This window comes from Salmo trutta, chromosome 26, assembly GCF_901001165.1.
Source record: "Salmo trutta chromosome 26, fSalTru1.1, whole genome shotgun sequence".
In the NCBI taxonomy this organism is placed as follows: domain Eukaryota; kingdom Metazoa; phylum Chordata; class Actinopteri; order Salmoniformes; family Salmonidae; genus Salmo; species Salmo trutta.
In genome coordinates, this window is record NC_042982.1 from 36,637,141 (window position 1) to 36,655,980 (window position 18,840).

Sequence of the window (18,840 nt, forward strand, 5' to 3'; positions counted from 1 at the left end):
GGGGGATGGCTGCAATGTGTGGTAGGGGGATGGCTGCAGTGTGTGGTAGGGGGATGGCTGCATGTTTGGTAGGGGGATGGCTGCATGTTTGGTAAGTGGATGGCTGCAGTGTGTGGTAGGGGGATGGCTGCAGTGTGTGGTAGGGGGATGGCTGCAGTGTGTGGTAGGGGGATGGCTGCAGTGTGTGGTAGGGGGATGGCTGCAGTGTGAGGTGGTCAGTGGTGTTTTACCGGTTATACATGTTGTTGTGTGGTTGACCGTGTGTGGTTGACCGAGTGTGGTTGACCGAGTGTGGTTGACCGTGTGTGGTTGACCGAGTGTGGTTGACCGAGTGTGGTTGACCGAGTGTGGTTGTGTTGCGGTTCAGGTGGACGAGCAGCAGCTGAAAAGGCAGCTGGATGAGATCACGGCCATCATTAAAGTCCGAGAGAAGTTGAACCTCAACTCCAGCGTTCCTGTGAGTAATACAGTACACTCACACACACCTCCTCAACTCCAGCGTTCCTGTGAGTAATACAGTACACTCACACACACCTCCTCAACTCCAGCGTTCCTGTGAGTAATACAGTACACTCACACACATCTCCTCAACTCCAGCGTTCCTGTGAGTAATACAGTACACTCACACACACCTCCTCAACTCCAGCGTTCCTGTGAGTAATACAGTACACTCACACACATCTCCTCAACTCCAGCGTTCTGTGAGTAATACAGTACTCACACACACCTCCTCAACTCCAGCGTTCCTGTGAGTAATACAGTACACTCACACACATCTCCTCAACTCCAGCGTTCCTGTGAGTAATACAGTACACTCACACACATCTCCTCAACTCCAGCGTTCCTGTGAGTAATACAGTACACTCACACACATCTCCTCAACTCCAGCGTTCCTGTGAGTAATACAGTACACTCACACACACCTCCTCAACTCCAGCGTTCCTGTGAGTAATACAGTACACTCACACACATCTCCTCAACTCCAGCGTTCCTGTGAGTAATACAGTACTCACACACACCTCCTCAACTCCAGCGTTCCTGTGAGTAATACAGTACACTCACACACATCTCCTCAACTCCAGCGTTCCTGTGAGTAATACAGTACACTCACACACATCTCCTCAACTCCAGCGTTCCTGTGAGTAATACAGTACACTCACACACATCTCCTCAACTCCAGCGTTCCTGTGAGTAATACAGTACACTCACACACACCTCCTCAACTCCAGCGTTCCTGTGAGTAATACAGTACACTCACACACATCTCCTCAACTCCAGCGTTCCTGTGAGTAATACAGTACTCACACACACCTCCTCAACTCCAGCGTTCCTGTGAGTAATACAGTACACTCACACACATCTCCTCAACTCCAGCGTTCCTGTGAGTAATACAGTACACTCACACACACCTCCTCAACTCCAGCGTTCCTGTGAGTAATACAGTACTCACACACATCTCCTCAACTCCAGCGTTCCTGTGAGTAATACAGTACACTCACACACCTCCTCAACTCCAGCGTTCCTGTGAGTAATACAGTACACTCACACACATCTCCTCAACTCCAGCGTTCCTGTGAGTAATACAGTACACTCACACACACCTCCTCAACTCCAGCGTTCCTGTGAGTAATACAGTACTCACACACATCTCCTCAACTCCAGCGTTCCTGTGAGTAATACAGTACACTCACACACCTCCTCAACTCCAGCGTTCCTGTGAGTAATACAGTACACTCACACACACCTCCTCAACTCCAGCGTTCCTGTGAGTAATACAGTACACTCACACACATCTCCTCAACTCCAGCGTTCCTGTGAGTAATACAGTACACTCACACACATCTCCTCAACTCCAGCGTTCCTGTGAGTAATACAGTACACTCACACACATCTCCTCAACTCCAGCGTTCCTGTGAGTAATACAGTACACTCACACACCTCCTCAACTCCAGCGTTCCTGTGAGTAATACAGTACACTCACACACACCTCCTCAACTCCAGCGTTCCTGTGAGTAATACAGTACACTCACACACATCTCCTCAACTCCAGCGTTCCTGTGAGTAATACAGTACACTCACACACATCTCCTCAACTCCAGCGTTCCTGTGAGTAATACAGTACTCACACACATCTCCTCAACTCCAGCGTTCCTGTGAGTAATACAGTACACTCACACACATCTCCTCAACTCCAGCGTTCCTGTGAGTAATACAGTACACTCACACACATCTCCTCAACTCCAGCGTTCCTGTGAGTAATACAGTACACTCACACACACCTCCTCAACTCCAGCGTCCCTGTGAGTAATACAGTACTCACACACATCTCCTCAACTCCAGCGTTCCTGTGAGTAATACAGTACACTCACACATCTCCTCAACTCCAGCGTTCCTGTGAGTAATACAGTACTCACACACACCTCCTCAACTCCAGCGTTCCTGTGAGTAATACAGTACACTCACACACATCTCCTCAACTCCAGCGTTCCTGTGAGTAATACAGTACACTCACACACATCTCCTCAACTCCAGCGTTCCTGTGAGTAATACAGTACACTCACACACACCTCCTCAACTCCAGCGTTCCTGTGAGTAATACAGTACACTCACACACATCTCCTCAACTCCAGCGTTCCTGTGAGTAATACAGTACACTCACACACATCTCCTCAACTCCAGCGTTCCTGTGAGTAATACAGTACTCACACACACCTCCTCAACTCCAGCGTTCCTGTGAGTAATACAGTACTCACACACACCTCAACTCCAGCGTTCCTGTGAGTAATACAGTACACTCACACACATCTCCTCAACTCCAGCGTTCCTGTGAGTAATACAGTACTCACACACACCTCCTCAACTCCAGCGTTCCTGTGAGTAATACAGTACACTCACACACATCTCCTCAACTCCAGTGTTCCTGTGAGTAATACAGTACACTCACACACATCTCCTCAACTCCAGCGTTCCTGTGAGTAATACAGTACACTCACACACATCTCCTCAACTCCAGCGTTCCTGTGAGTAATACAGTACTCACACACACCTCCTCAACTCCAGCGTTCCTGTGAGTAATACAGTACACTCACACACATCTCCTCAACTCCAGCGTTCCTGTGAGTAATACAGTACACTCACACACATCTCCTCAACTCCAGCGTTCCTGTGAGTAATACAGTACACTCACACACATCTCCTCAACTCCAGCGTTCCTGTGAGTAATACAGTACACTCACACACACCTCCTCAACTCCAGCGTTCCTGTGAGTAATACAGTACACTCACACACATCTCCTCAACTCCAGCGTTCCTGTGAGTAATACAGTGCTCACACACACCTCCTCAACTCCAGCGTTCCTGTGAGTAATACAGTACACTCACACACATCTCCTCAACTCCAGCGTTCCTGTGAGTAATACAGTACACTCACACACACCTCCTCAACTCCAGCGTTCCTGTGAGTAATACAGTACTCACACACATCTCCTCAACTCCAGCGTTCCTGTGAGTAATACAGTACACTCACACACCTCCTCAACTCCAGCGTTCCTGTGAGTAATACAGTACACTCACACACATCTCCTCAACTCCAGCGTTCCTGTGAGTAATACAGTACACTCACACACACCTCCTCAACTCCAGCGTTCCTGTGAGTAATACAGTACTCACACACATCTCCTCAACTCCAGCGTTCCTGTGAGTAATACAGTACACTCACACATCTCCTCAACTCCAGCGTTCCTGTGAGTAATACAGTACTCACACACACCTCCTCAACTCCAGCGTTCCTGTGAGTAATACAGTACACTCACACACATCTCCTCAACTCCAGCGTTCCTGTGAGTAATACAGTACACTCACACACATCTCCTCAACTCCAGCGTTCCTGTGAGTAATACAGTACACTCACACACATCTCCTCAACTCCAGCGTTCCTGTGAGTAATACAGTACACTCACACACATCTCCTCAACTCCAGCGTTCCTGTGAGTAATACAGTACACTCACACACATCTCCTCAACTCCAGCGTTCCTGTGAGTAATACAGTACTCACACACACCTCCTCAACTCCAGCGTTCCTGTGAGTAATACAGTACTCACACACACCTCAACTCCAGCGTTCCTGTGAGTAATACAGTACACTCACACACATCTCCTCAACTCCAGCGTTCCTGTGAGTAATACAGTACTCACACACACCTCCTCAACTCCAGCGTTCCTGTGAGTAATACAGTACACTCACACACATCTCCTCAACTCCAGCGTTCCTGTGAGTAATACAGTACACTCACACACATCTCCTCAACTCCAGCGTTCCTGTGAGTAATACAGTACACTCACACACATCTCCTCAACTCCAGCGTTCCTGTGAGTAATACAGTACACTCACACACATCTCCTCAACTCCAGCGTTCCTGTGAGTAATACAGTACACTCACACACATCTCCTCAACTCCAGCGTCCCTGTGAGTAATACAGTACACTCACACACATCTCCTCAACTCCAGCGTTCCTGTGAGTAATACAGTACACTCACACACATCTCCTCAACTCCAGCGTTCCTGTGAGTAATACAGTACACTCACACACATCTCCTCAACTCCAGCGTTCCTGTGAGTAATACAGTACACTCACACACATCTCCTCAACTCCAGCGTTCCTGTGAGTAATACAGTACACTCACACACATCTCCTCAACTCCAGCGTTCCTGTGAGTAATACAGTACACTCACACACATCTCCTCAACTCCAGCGTTCCTGTGAGTCACACAAACTCATGATTTTGCAGTTTTCTGCTGTAACCCAATGTGCTTTAACGTGTGTGTGCGTGTGTGTGCGTGTGTGCGCGTGTGCGCGTGTGCGTGTGTGTGTGTGTGTTGTGCAGGCGTCGGGGTCAGCAGGTGACTTCATTTGTACAGTGTACCTGGAGGAGAAGAAGGAGACGGCAGAGCAGCATGTCAAGGTGACCTCTCACCTCTGACCTTAACTAACCCTTAAGCCCTCACCTTTATCACGATAGGGAAATGGAGTAAGGAGGGGTCCAGAATGTCACTCCCTCCACTGCTCTCCCCTCTAGATCCCTGGTTCTATGACGGCAGCAGAGTTGACCTGTGAGATTCTGGACCGGCGGAAGATCCAGGTCAGAGAGAAAGACTACTGGAGCTGCTGGGAGGTCAGCCAGAAGGAGGAGATCGGTGAGTGGAGAGAGATGAGAGGTCAGCCAGAAGGAGGAGATCGGTGAGTGGAGAGAGATGAGAGGTCAGCCAGAAGGAGGAGACCGGTGAGTGGAGAGAGATGAGAGGTCAGCCAGAAGGAGGAGACCGGTGAGTGGAGAGAGATGAGAGGTCAGCCAGAAGGAGGAGACCGGTGAGTGGAGAGAGATGAGAGGTCAGCCAGAAGGAGGAGACCGGTGAGTGGAGAGAGATGAGAGGTCAGCCAGAAGGAGGAGATCGGTGAGTGGAGAGAGATGAGAGGTCAGCCAGAAGTAGATTGGTGAGTGGAGAGAGATGAGAGGTCAGCCAGAAGGAGGAGATCGGTGAGTGGAGAGAGATGGGGGGTCAGCCAGAAGTAGATCGGTGAGTGGAGAGAGATGAGAGGTCAGCCAGAAGTAGATCGGTGAGTGGAGAGAGATGAGAGGTCAGCCAGAAGTAGATCGGTGAGTGGAGAGAGATGGGAGGTCAGCCAGAAGTAGATCGGTGAGTGGAGAGAGATGGGAGGTCAGCCAGAATGAGGAGACCGGTGAGTGGAGAGAGATGGGAGGTCAGCCAGAAGGAGGAGACCGGTGAGTGGAGAGAGATGGGAGGTCAGCCAGAAGTAGATCGGTGAGTGGAGAGAGATGAGAGGTCAGCCAGAAGTAGATCGGTGAGTGGAGAGAGATGAGAGGTCAGCCAGAAGTAGATCGGTGAGTGGAGAGAGATGGGAGGTCAGCCAGAATGAGGAGACCGGTGAGTGGAGAGAGATGGGAGGTCAGCCAGAAGGAGGAGACCGGTGAGTGGAGAGAGATGGGAGGTCAGCCAGAAGTAGATCGGTGAGTGGAGAGAGATGAGAGGTCAGCCAGAAGTAGATCGGTGAGTGGAGAGAGATGAGAGGTCAGCCAGAATGAGGAGACCGGTGAGTGGAGAGAGATGGGAGGTCAGCCAGAAGGAGGAGACCGGTGAGTGGAGAGAGATGAGGTCAGATGTAGTGTATATATACTGCATATATAGAGAGAGAGGATAAAGGAGAGGTGGGGAAAGAGGTATGGGATGGAGAGGTGGGGAAAGAGGTATGGGGTGGAGAGGTGGGGAAAGAGGTATGGGGTGGAGAGGTGGGGACAGAGGTATGAGATGGAGAGGTGGGGACAGAGGTATGGGGTGGAGAGGTGGGGAAAGAGGTATGGGGTGGAGAGGTGGGGACAGAGGTATGAGATGGAGAGGTGGGGACAGAGGTATGGGGTGGAGAGGTGGGGAAAGAGGTATGGGGTGGAGAGGTGGGGACAGAGGTATGGGGTGGAGAGGTGGGGAAAGAGGTCATGGGTGAGAAGGTGGGGAAAGAGGTATGGGGTGGAGAGGTGGGGAAAGAGGTATGGGGTGGAGAGGTGGGGAAAGAGGTATGGGATGGAGAGGTGGGGAAAGAGGTATGGGGTGGAGAGGTGGGGACAGAGGTATGGGTGGAGGAGGTGGGGACAGAGGTATGGGATGGAGAGGTGGGGACAGAGGTATGGGGTGGAGAGGTGGGGACAGAGGTATGGGATGGAGAGGTGGGGACAGAGGTATGGGATGGAGAGGTGGGGACAGAGGTATGGGATGGAGAGGTGGGGACAGAGGTATGGGATGGAGAGGTGGGGACAGAGGTATGGGGTGGAGAGGTGGGGAAAGAGGTATGGGATGGAGAGGTGAGGACAGAGGTATGGGATGGAGAGGTGGGGACAGAGGTATGGGGTGGAGAGGTGGGGAAAGAGGTATGGGATGGAGAGGTGGGGAAAGAGGTATGGGATGGGGAGGTGGGGAAAGAGGTATGGGATGGAGAGGTGGGGACAGAGGTATGGGATGGAGAGGTGGGGACAGAGGTATGGGATGGAGAGGTGGGGACAGAGGTATGGGGTGGAGAGGTGGGGACAGAGGTATGGGATGGAGAGGTGGGGAAAGAGGTATGGGATGGAGAGGTGGGGAAAGAGGTATGGGGTGGAGAGGTGGGGACAGAGGTATGGGGTGGAGAGGTGGGGAAAGAGGTATGGGATGGAGAGGTGGGGACAGAGGTATGAGATGGAGAGGTGGGGACAGAGGTATGGGGTGGGGAGGTGGGGAAAGAGGTATGGGATGGAGAGGTGGGGAAAGAGGTATGGGATGGAGAGGTGGGGACAGAGGTATAGGATGGGGAGGTGGGGAAAGAGGTATGGGATGGGGAGGTGGGGAAAGAGGTATGGGATGGAGAGGTGGGGACAGAGGTATGGGATGGAGAGGTGGGGACAGAGGTATGGGGTGGAGAGGTGGGGAAAGAGGTATGGGATGGGGAGGTGGGGAAAGAGGTATGGGGTGGAGAGGTGGGGAAAGAGATATAGGATGGAGAGGTGATGCTGCTGTTGAAGCTCTGTTCTGTTTGTCTCTCCTCACTCACTCAGAGCGTCCATTGCATCATCTGGAGCGTGTGTTACCCATCCTACACTCTCTGGGTACCGACTCCCACCTGCTGGTCAAAAAACACCTGGCCATGGAGGCCATACTCGTCTACCTTGGTACACACACACGCTAACACACGCTAACACACACACATACATGTGGTTTACTGGGTTAAAAGGGAAACAACTCAAAGATGAACAGTCATTAGTTCTGGGTGGTTAATGTTGGGTTATGGCTTGCTAGAGCGTTGACCTGCTGTGGTGCAGTGTTCTGAGCAGCTCCAGTTCACTCCCATTTCTGGGTGAATGTTGGATTTATTTTATTGTGAGCATATATCCACATTCTCAGGACCTTTTCAAACATCTGCAATCTAAGTCTGTTTCTAGTGATCAGGCTGCTCACACACAACTGAATTGACTTCTCAGCTCTACTATTACCCCTATACTGTTTCTGATTTGGTACGATCCGTCCCCCCATAGCCAGTAAAGTGGATGTGTCCAAGCACGGGATGGTGAAGTTCCGGGAAGAGAGGAGCATTCTGGGATTGGGACTGAACACCGGCAGCTTCCACGACCGCTACTTCATCCTCAACACTGTCTCCCTCAGGATGTATAAGGAAGTTCGGGTAAGACACACACACACACACACACACACACACACACACACACACACACACACACGCTGGGATTGAAGCTAATCTGTCTGTTTTGTGTCCCTGTAGAGTAATCGTCCAGAGAGGGAGTGGCAGGTGAAGAACCTGAGGGTCTATCTAGGCATCAAGAAGAAACTACGACCACCCACCTGGTCAGAACACCTCTCTGTCCTCTCCTCCTGCCTGGTCAGAACACCTCTCTGTCCTCTCCTCCCGCCTGGTCAGAACACCTCTCTGTCCTCTCCTCCTGCCTGGTCAGAACACCTCTCTGTCCTCTCCTCCCGCCTGGTCAGAACACCTCTCTGTCCTCTCCTCCTGCCTGGTCAGAACATCTGTCTGTCCTCTCCTCCTGCCTGGTCAGAACACCTCTCTGTCCTCTCCTCCCGCCTGGTCAGAACACCTCTCTGTCCTCTCCTCCTGCCTGGTCAGAACACCTCTCTGTCCTCTCCTCCTGCCTGGTCAGAACACCTCTCTGTCCTCTCCTCCTGCCTGGTCAGAACACCTCTCTGTCCTCTCTTCCTGCCTGGTCAGAACATCTGTCTGTCCTCTCCTCCTGCCTGGTCAGAACACCTCTCTGTCCTCTCCTCCTGCCTGGTCAGAACACCTCTCTGTCCTCTCCTCCTGCCTGGTCAGAACACCTCTCTGTCCTCTCTTCCTGCCTGGTCAGAACACCTCTCTGTCCTCTCCTCCTGCCTGGTCAGAACACCTCTCTGTCCTCTCCTCCTGCCTGGTCAGAACACCTCTCTGTCCTCTCTTCCTGCCTGGTCAGAACATCTCTCTGTCCTCTCCTCCTGCCTGGTCAGAACACCTCTCTGTCCTCTCCTCCTGCCTGGTCAGAACACCTCTCTGTCCTCTCCTCCTGCCTGGTCAGAACACCTCTCTGTCCTCTCTTCCTGCCTGGTCAGAACACCTGTCTGTCCTCTCCTCCTGCCTGGTCAGAACACCTGTCTGTCCTCTCCTCCTGCCTGGTCAGAACACCTCTCTGTCCTCTCCTCCTGCCTGGTCAGAACACCTCTCTGTCCTCTCCTCCTGCCTGGTCAGAACACCTCTCTGTCCTCTCCTCCTGCCTGGTCAGAACACCTCTCTGTCCTCTCTTCCTGCCTGGTCAGAACACCTCTCTCTCTCTCTCTCTCTGTAGTTGGGGTCTGACTGTGATCTATAAAAGTGAAAAACAGGAGAAGCCAGAGAAGCAGCAATGGTGAGTCCCTGAATGTGTGTGTCCTCTGTCTGTGTATGCTATGCAGTATGGCCAGTATATCTGGAGGCCTACTGAGCTACATACACCAGGGAATAGATGTCTGCAATGGGAGATCTTTTACAGCCCAGAAGAACTCAAAATCCACTTTTATGACTAATCCTTTAAAAACACATCTTCTATCCTTACCATATCCCTTGTCTATCTTTATTTTCCTACTCAGAAAAATGGACATCTTAGCTTGTCCCAAAATAAAATGTAACAGTTGTTTATTTTCTGCTGCTTACTGTATTGAAACCCCCAAATAAAATCAGTGTTATTGAAAATCTCCCCTACAGCTGTAAACAAAGACTATAGTATTTCAAGAAGAGGCTTTATCCTCTCACAATCCAAAAAACTGTGTGAAATCGTTTCTCTTATATTACAAAAAGGACATCAATCTCCAACATCTGAATTAATAACAGATACAACACCCTGCATTGCATATCACCAGTACCTTTTGTAACGGTGGTTTGTACAGTGCTCTCCATGCTGGCTTTACCTTGTCATCAAGGTCCAGTTTTACCCTACAAGGAGTGTCTTTTCTATTTTTCAAATGATCTTTTTTTAAAACCTTGACACACCCCCTATATAACTCCTTCCCATTCACCTCATCCAATCCCACCTCTTCCAACCCTCTCAAATCTACTAATAACACCTTTCTGTCCAACTCTGAAATATTGGATGTAATGCCTATTCTGGGAAATGGGGCGTCTTCATCTGGTTCCTTTTTCTGGTAACTCTTGAGCATAATCCACTCTTCTGCTGACACAAAACACTTTTTGGAACCCAATGATGTTTATCCCAAAATAAATCTACAATAATTGCCTGCATCTTGGCCAGAAGGCCAGACGGTGCCTCTAAACATACCAACCCATGCCACAGTGCAGAGGCAACCACATTGTTAACAATAATAGTGGCCTCCTGTATGACATGAGAGAACAACCTCCAGAATCAGGGAAATGTTATCCCCTGTCTGCCTGCAGAGAACACAGTAGGACTGGTCCGTGTGTATGATTTGCCCCATCACCTCCCTCAGCCTGGTGGACAGGATCTTCTAATCAGTGCACATTAAGGTCACCGGCCTCTAGTTCTTCACCTCCTTAGGGTCACCCTTTGTTGGCAGTAGGATGAGGACAGCCGTTCTGCAGCTTATTGGTAGTAACCCTCCGGTCAAACTATCATTAACTACTGCTAGCCAATCCTCTCCCAACAAAAATACTTCAAAAAGTCAACGGGAAGCCCATCAATACCCAGTGCCCTTCCATTTCCCATGCCTTTTAAAGCAGTGTAAAGCTCCTGCAAAGACAATGGCTGTTCTAGTTCAACCTGAGCTTCTGCAGCCACCTGTGGGAGCCCACCAAGGAACTGCTGTGTCACTGTTTTATCCTCTTTCTAATTCCACTTGTAGAGCTCAGCATAGAACTCTACTGCCCTCTTTCTAATTCCACTTGTAGAGCTCAGCATAGAACTCTACTGCCCTCTTTCTAATTCCACTTGTAGAGCTCAGCATAGAACTCTACTGCCCTCTTTCTAATTCCACTTGTAGAGCTCAGCATAGAACTCTACTGCCCTCTTTCTAATTCCACTTGTAGAGCTCAGCATAGAACTCTACTGCCCTCTTTCTAATTCCACTTGTAGAGCTCAGCATAGAACTCTACTGCCCTCTTTCTAATTCCACTTGTAGAGCTCAGCATAGAACTCTACTGCCCTCTATTCCCTCTTTCTAATTCCACTTGTAGAGCTCAGCATAGAACTCTACTGCCCTCTTTCTAATTCCACTTGTAGAGCTCAGCATAGAACTCTACTGTCCTCTTTCTAATTCCACTTGTAGAGCTCAGCATAGAACTCTACTGCCCTCTTTCTAATTCCACTTGTAGAGCTCAGCATAGAACTCTACTGTCCTCTTTCTAATTCCACTTGTAGAGCTCAGCATAGAACTCTACTGTCCTCTTTCTAATTCCACTTGTAGAGCTCAGCATAGAACTCTACTGTCCTCTTTCTAATTCCACTTGTAGAGCTCAGCATAGAACTCTACTGTCCTCTTTCTAATTTCACTTGTAGAGCTCAGCATAGAACTCTACTGTCCTCTTTCTAATTCCACTTGTAGAGCTCAGCATAGAACTCTCCTGCCCTCTTTCTAATTCCACTTGTAGAGCTCAGCATAGAACTCTACTGTCCTCTTTCTAATTTCACTTGTAGAGCTCAGCATAGAACTCTACTGTCCTCTTTCTAATTTCACTTGTAGAGCTCAGCATAGAACTCTACTGCCCTCTTTCTAATTCCACTTGTAGAGCTCAGCATAGAACTCTACTGCCCTCTTTCTAATTCCACTTGTAGAGCTCAGCATAGAACTCTACTGTCCTCTTTCTAATTCCACTTGTGGAGCTCAGCATAGAACTCTACTGCCCTCTTTCTAATTTCACTTGTAGAGCTCAGCATAGAACTCTACTGCCCTCTTTCTAATTTCACTTGTAGAGCTCAGCATAGAACTCTACTGCCCTCTTTCTAATTTCACTAGGTCTAGTGAGCTCTTGTCCAACAGATGATTTGAGGCAATGAATAATTTTTCTTTGTCCATTCAATTTCTCTAAACCAAAGAAAAATTTGGATGAGGCATCCATTTCAGAGATTCCCTGAAATGTACTTCTCACCAATACCCCCTGTACTCTGATACCCAGCAGGTCTACCACATCCCCCTGTACTCTGATACCCAGCAGGTCTACCAATGCCCCCTGTACTCTGATACCCAGCAGGTCTACCAATGACCCCTGTATTCTGATACCCAGCAGGTCTGCCACATCCCCCTGTACTCTGATACCCAGCAGGTCTACCAATGCCCCCTGTACTCTGATACCCAGCAGGTCTGCCACATCCCCCTGTACTCTGATACCCAGCAGGTCTACCACATCCCCCTGTACTCTGATACCCAGCAGGTCTACCAATGCCCCCTGTACTCTGATACCCAGCAGGTCTGCCAATGCCCCCTGTACTCTGATACCCAGCAGGTCTACCAATGCCCCCTGTACTCTGATACCCAGCAGGTCTACCACATCCCCCTGTACTCTGATACCCAGCAGGTCTACCAATGCCCCCTGTACTCTGATACCCAGCAGGTCTACCAATGCCCCCTGTACTCTGATACCCAGCAGGTCTGCCAATGCCCCCTGTACTCTGATACCCAGCAGGTCTACCACATCCCCCTGTACTCTGATACCCAGCAGGTCTACCACATCCCCCTGTACTCTGATACCCAGCAGGTCTACCACATCCCCCTGTACTCTGATACCCAGCAGGTCTACCAATGCCCCCTGTACTCTGATACCCAGCAGGTCTGCCAATGCCCCCTGTACTCTGATACCCAGCAGGTCTGCCAATGCCCCCTGTACTCTGATACCCAGCAGGTCTACCAATGCCCCCTGTACTCTGATACCCAGCAGGTCTGCCACATCCCCCTGTACTCTGATACCCAGCAGGTCTACCACATCCCCCTGTACTCTGATACCCAGCAGGTCTACCAATGACCCCTGTATTCTGATACCCAGCAGGTTTGCCAATGAGAGGCTGCTTTTCCTCTTGAGTGCCTGAATATGGCCTCGATCTCCTGTGGTCTAAACTAACGTCAGGAGTTCCACTATTTCAGACTCTGGGGCGTTCATTGATCTGGTCATATCTCTGGTTACATTCATAGTGTATTGATTACAGAATTGTTGAATCTGGATGTTCCCTAGTCTGGGAAGAGATACAAAACTCTCCTTTCAGACCTCCACCTCTCCCAGAAAAAAACTAAAACATTTCCTGAAGTGAGCATCACTCAATAAAGTTATTAAAATGCCAGTATGCACATGTGGGTTATACAGTGTTAATGTCCACCACCTCTGTTACTAAACAATGATCATAACATCCCACTGGGGTTATCACACTGGATTTACAGACCTGAGATTGATGCTCAAAACAATAAAACCTATCTAACCTGGTCAGAGAGATGGTGTTCTCTCTCACATGGGCCCATGTGTTCTGTCTCCTACCTCCATGTTGGCTCCAAATATCACACAGTGTTACAATAAAACCTATCTAACCTGGTCAGAGAGATGGTGTTCTCTCTCACATTAGACCATGTGTTCTGTCTCCTACCTCCATGTTGGCTCCACCAAATATCACATAGTTCATGTGTTAAAATAAGGCATTTTTAAAAAGTCCTTGAGGCTATATGAGGTTCTTTGTGTTTTCTATCTAAATCACTGACTGTGCAGTTAAAATCCCCAGCAAGAAATTAATCATCCTCAGTATTACATTTCTCAATGGTATTTGATAATGTCTCTAAAAAACATTCCCTCTCAACTACCTCTACTGGGGAATATACATTTATTAAACACATAGTGATGTTTTCACAACTTCCTCTACTGGGGAATATACATTTATTAAACACATAGTGATGTTTTCACAACTACCTCTACTGGGGAATATACATTTATTAAACACATAGTGATGTTTTCACAACTACCTCTACTGGGGAATATACATTTATTAAACACATAGTGATGTTTTCACAACTTCCTCTACTGGGGAATATACATTTATTAAACACATAGTGATGTTTTCACAACTACCTCTACTGGGGAATATACATTTATTAAACACATAGTGATGTTTTCACAACTACCTCTACTGGGGAATATACATGTATTAAACACATAGTGATGTTTTCACAACTACCTCTTCAACCTCGTATGATAAAGGCAAAAACCCTTTTGAGAACAGGATGGCCACAAACCCCAGTTTGAGTTTTTATGACTACACATCATTGCCCCCCCCCTGTCATTTTCCATATTACTATGCATTTCTTGTAGAAAACTTTTGTCACTTCCCTTTCCCTTTATTAACCCATACACTAGAGGCTCTTTTTTTCCCGTCTCTTGCCCCATTTACATTTTAAAGAAGAAATCTTAAGGCTGGGGGGGAAAAAACAGACAGAAAACACATCTCTTTACAGAGTTAAGGCTGAGACTGGACTCTTTCATTTCCTTTAGAATTTACCTCACTTGTCACTCTCGTGACCACTTTCTTTAGTCTAGCAATTTCAGGGCTTGTCAAACCTCCACCCGTTACTTTTGACATCAGAAACTTTGCTGATTCAATAAACCATTCCCTTTCAGGGAAAAAATCTGTTACATTATAATCCTGCATATATTTCTTCCCTTTTGTCAAATTCAGAAATTGCCGAACCTTTTCAATCCCATACCTCCGTTCCACCCCATTTCTCTCGCTATTTTGTTGTGAGGCATCCGATTCCTAGCTGTCATCCCCAGAAGGGAACTCCACCATCTCTACTTCCTGTCTGTCCTCAACTGATTTATCATCTCTACTTCCTGTTTATCCTCAACTGATTTATCAATCTCTACTTCCTGTTTATCCTCAACTGATTTATCAATCTCTACCTTCCTGTTTATCCTCAACTGATTTATCAATCTCTACTTCCTGTTTATCCTCAACTGATTTATCAATCTCTACCTTCCTGTTTATCCTCAACTGATTTATCAATCTCTACTTCCTGTTTATCCTCAACTGATTTATCAATCTCTACTTCCTGTTTATCCTCAACTGATTTATCAATCTCTACTTCCTGTTTATCCTCAACTGATTTATCAATCTCTACTTCCTGTTTATCCTCAACTGATTTATCAATCTCTACCTTCCTGTTAGAATTAGAACCTTCGTCCCCCCTTAAATTCTTCCTCTTCGCTAGTTTGAAAACAGCTGCTTCATTTTCCATTACTTCCCTCTCCTCTTGAACTCCCATTTCATTCTCCAGCACCCCTCAGCGACCTCAATCACAGTCTCACCTACTGCCCCCCCCTTCCTTGCTCTACCACTACTGCCCCCATAGCCATATTCCTCTCCTTTCATATTTCTCCCACCACATCTGCCCACCTTCTCCCTTCTCCTGAACCCTCAGCCTGTTCATCCCTTCTCAGTGGTGCTTTAGCTGCACCAGCGCTAGAGCTGCTATCCGGCTCTGTGCGCTCGTTCTCTGGACAATAACGTACCAAATGCCCCTCTCTTCCACACCCAAAGCATTTCATTGATTCAGTAGAAGCGTAGAACACATAGTCAATCTTGAAACTGAACACTAAATTCAGTTGGTCAGTATCCTTCTTTAAATTCCTGTGCACTTGTCTCCTATGAGACACGACATGTTTCAGCAAAGGAGATTTGCATCCAAAAAGAACCTTCTCTATTGTAGATAACTCTCGCTCCAACACTTCATCCCTAATGAATGGAGGCACGTTAGAAAGTAGAACTTCCTTCGCCGGATTCATAAGAAGGAATATAGATGTCTGTCTCCATCAACACAACACCACTCAACTATCGGATTCACCTTTTCAATAGAATCTAAGAAAATGACTACAGCGCTATTCATCCTTGAGGCTGATTTTATGCCGTCATACCCAATGATAGCGCCCACTGCTAAACTACATTCTTCCACCCAACAACTTGTCGCAGCGGGAATCTTCACCCCATGCCGCCGATTTATGTTTTTCAAACTGTAAACCTCCGAGTGGTCATTACAACCACCCCTCCCGCTGGTTACGCCCTGGAGGGAACCAACCTCAACGATCCCACCCCCCCCTATACATACTTAGTGAGACAATATAACCTTTAAAACAACTCAACTACTCAATATAAACATACACTACCGTTCAACAGTTTGGGGTCACTTAGAAATGTCCTTGTTTTTTACAGGTAATACATGTTGTAAATGACTATTGTAGCTGGAAACTGATTTGTATATTTTTTTAATGGAATATCTACATAGGCGTACAGAGGCCCATTATCACTAGAGAGAGAGAAAGATGGGGAGTAAGATGGAGGGGGGGAGGGAGAGAGAGAGGGGGGGGGGGGAGAGAGAGAGAGAGAGAGAGAGAATATACTTCCAAATTGATCCTAGTTATTAGTGTGACAGAACAGTGAACCAGTTGTTCCCGTTGTATTGAGGGAAAACCGATTAAAGTGTTTGGGGCATAACACGCTTTAACTAACCAATGGCCTGATGAGCTCCCTGCTGTGAGGAAGAGCAGAGCTGTGTGTGTCATAACTCCATGGCTGTGTCAATGTTGTGTAGTTTAGCTGTTAGAGAAAGTGGAGTTGTTGAAGGGGGCGACTCTGTGTGGGTCTGGTGACATCATCGCTGAGGTGTGAAACACACTCGACTCTAATCACTGACTCTCGTTTAAATTAGGACTCACTGTGTGTTGACGTCCAGGGGACTTTGACCAGGCACTGTGTGTTGACGCCCAGGGGACTTTGACCAGGCACTGTGTGTTGACGTCCAGGGGACTTTGACCAGGCACTGTGTGTTGACGTCCAGGGGACTTTGACCAGGCACTGTGTGTTGACGTCCAGGGGACTTTGACCAGACACTGTGTGTTGACGCCCAGGGGACTTTGACCAGGTACTGTGTGTTGACGCCCAGGAGACTTTGACCAGACACTGTGTGTTGACGCCCAGGGGACTTTGACCAGGTACTGTGTGTTGACGCCCAGGAGACTTTGACCAGACACTGTGTGTTGACGCCCAGGAGACTTTGACCAGGCACTGTGTGTTGACGCCCAGGGGACTTTGACCAGGCACTGTGTGTTGACGCCCAGGGGACTTTGACCAGGCACTGTGTGTTGACGCCCAGGGGACTTTGACCAGGCACTGTGTGTTGACGTCCAGGAGACTTTGACCAGACACTGTGTGTTGACGCCCAGGGGACTTTGACCAGGCACTGTGTGTTGACGCCCAGGGGACTTTGACCAGACACTGTGTGTTGACGCCCAGGGGACTTTGACCAGGCACTGTGTGTTGACGCCCAGGGGACTTTGACCAGGTACTGTGTGTTGACGCCCAGGAGACTTTGACCAGACACTGTGTGTTGACGCCCAGGGGACTTTGACCAGGCACTGTGTGTTGACGCCCAGGGGACTTTGACCAGGTACTGTCTGTTGACGCCCAGGGGACTTTGACCAGACACTGTGTGTGAGATAGGGGAGGTTGGGGTAATGTGCGTGGTAATGTGCACTAGGTCTACTTACCTAAGTCTCTGTCTCACTCTCTCCCTCTTCTCTAATAAATTAATAAACATAAATATGGGTTGTATTTACAATGGTGTTTGTTCTTCACTGGTTGACCTTTTCTTGTGGCAACAGGTCACAAATCTTGCTGCTGTGATGGCACACTGTGGTATTTCACCCAGTAGATATGGGAGTTTATCAAAATTGGGTTTGTTTTCAAATTCTTTGTGGATCTGTGTAATCTGAGGGAAATATGTGTCTCTAATATGGTCATACATTTGGTAGGAGGTTAGGAAGTGCAGCTCAGTTTCCACCTCATTTGTGCACATAGCCTGTCTTCTCTTGAGAGCCAGGTCTGCCTACGGCAGCCTTTCTCAATAGCAAGGCTATGCTCACTGACTCTATATATAGTCAAAGTTTCCTTAATTTTGTGTCAGTCACAGTGGTCAGGTATTCTGCCTCTGTGTACTCTCTGTTTCGGGCCAAATAGCATTCTAGATTGCAATTTTTTTTTGTTCATTACTTGATACATTGGAAATAATTAACTTTTAGTTTGCTCTTGATTTGGTTGGGTCTGATTGTGTTGCTGTCCTGGGGCTCTGTGGGGTCTGTTTGTGTTTGTGAACAGAGCCTCAGGACCAGCTTGCTTAGGGGACTCTTCTTGAGGTTAATCTTTCTCTCTCCTCTCTGTCTTTCCATCTTCCCTGTAGGTATCTGTGTTGTGACACTCAGACAGAGATGAGGGAGTGGTTCTCCACCTTCCTCACTATCCAGGTGAGAGGACATAATACTGTCTGCCACACTGGTCATTATGATTCACTGGTTATTATGATTCACTGTTCTGTCTGTAACACTGGTCATTATGATTCACTGGTTATTATGATTCACTGGTCATTATGATTCACTGGTCATTATGATTCACTGGTTATTATGATTCACTGTTCTGTCTGTCACACTGGTTATTATGATTCACTGGTTATTATGATTCACTGGTCATTATGATTCACTGGTCATTATGATTCACTGGTCATTATGATTCACTGGTTATTATGATTCACTGGTTATTATGATTCACTGTTCTGTCTGCCACACTGGTTATTATGATTCACTGGTTATTATGATTCACTGTTCTGTCTGCCACACTGGTTATTATGATTCACTGGTTATTATGATTCACTGTTCTGTCTATCACACTGGTTATTATGATTCACTAGTTATTATGATTCACTGTTCTGTCTGTCACACTAGTTATTATGATTCACTGGTTATTATGATTCACTGGTTATTATGATTCACTG

At 47.8% G+C, this 18,840-nt stretch overlaps 1 protein-coding gene across 4 annotated transcripts in view; it reads left to right on the forward strand.

The window, feature by feature from the left end:
• Positions 1–18,316, forward strand: part of LOC115163721 (arf-GAP with Rho-GAP domain, ANK repeat and PH domain-containing protein 1) — a gene marked incomplete at its 3' end in the record, with an annotated part of 106,523 nt that extends 88,207 nt beyond the window's left edge. For all 4 annotated transcript variants that reach the window (XM_029715860.1, XM_029715862.1, XM_029715861.1 and 1 more), the window contains 8 exon segments: positions 368–457; positions 4,887–4,964; positions 5,079–5,196; positions 7,602–7,715; positions 8,079–8,224; positions 8,321–8,403; positions 9,390–9,449; positions 18,253–18,316. In XM_029715860.1, coding sequence (XP_029571720.1) covers positions 368–457; positions 4,887–4,964; positions 5,079–5,196; positions 7,602–7,715; positions 8,079–8,224; positions 8,321–8,403; positions 9,390–9,449; positions 18,253–18,316 — 753 coding nt within the window.
• Between the last annotated feature and the right edge of the window lie 524 nt (positions 18,317–18,840).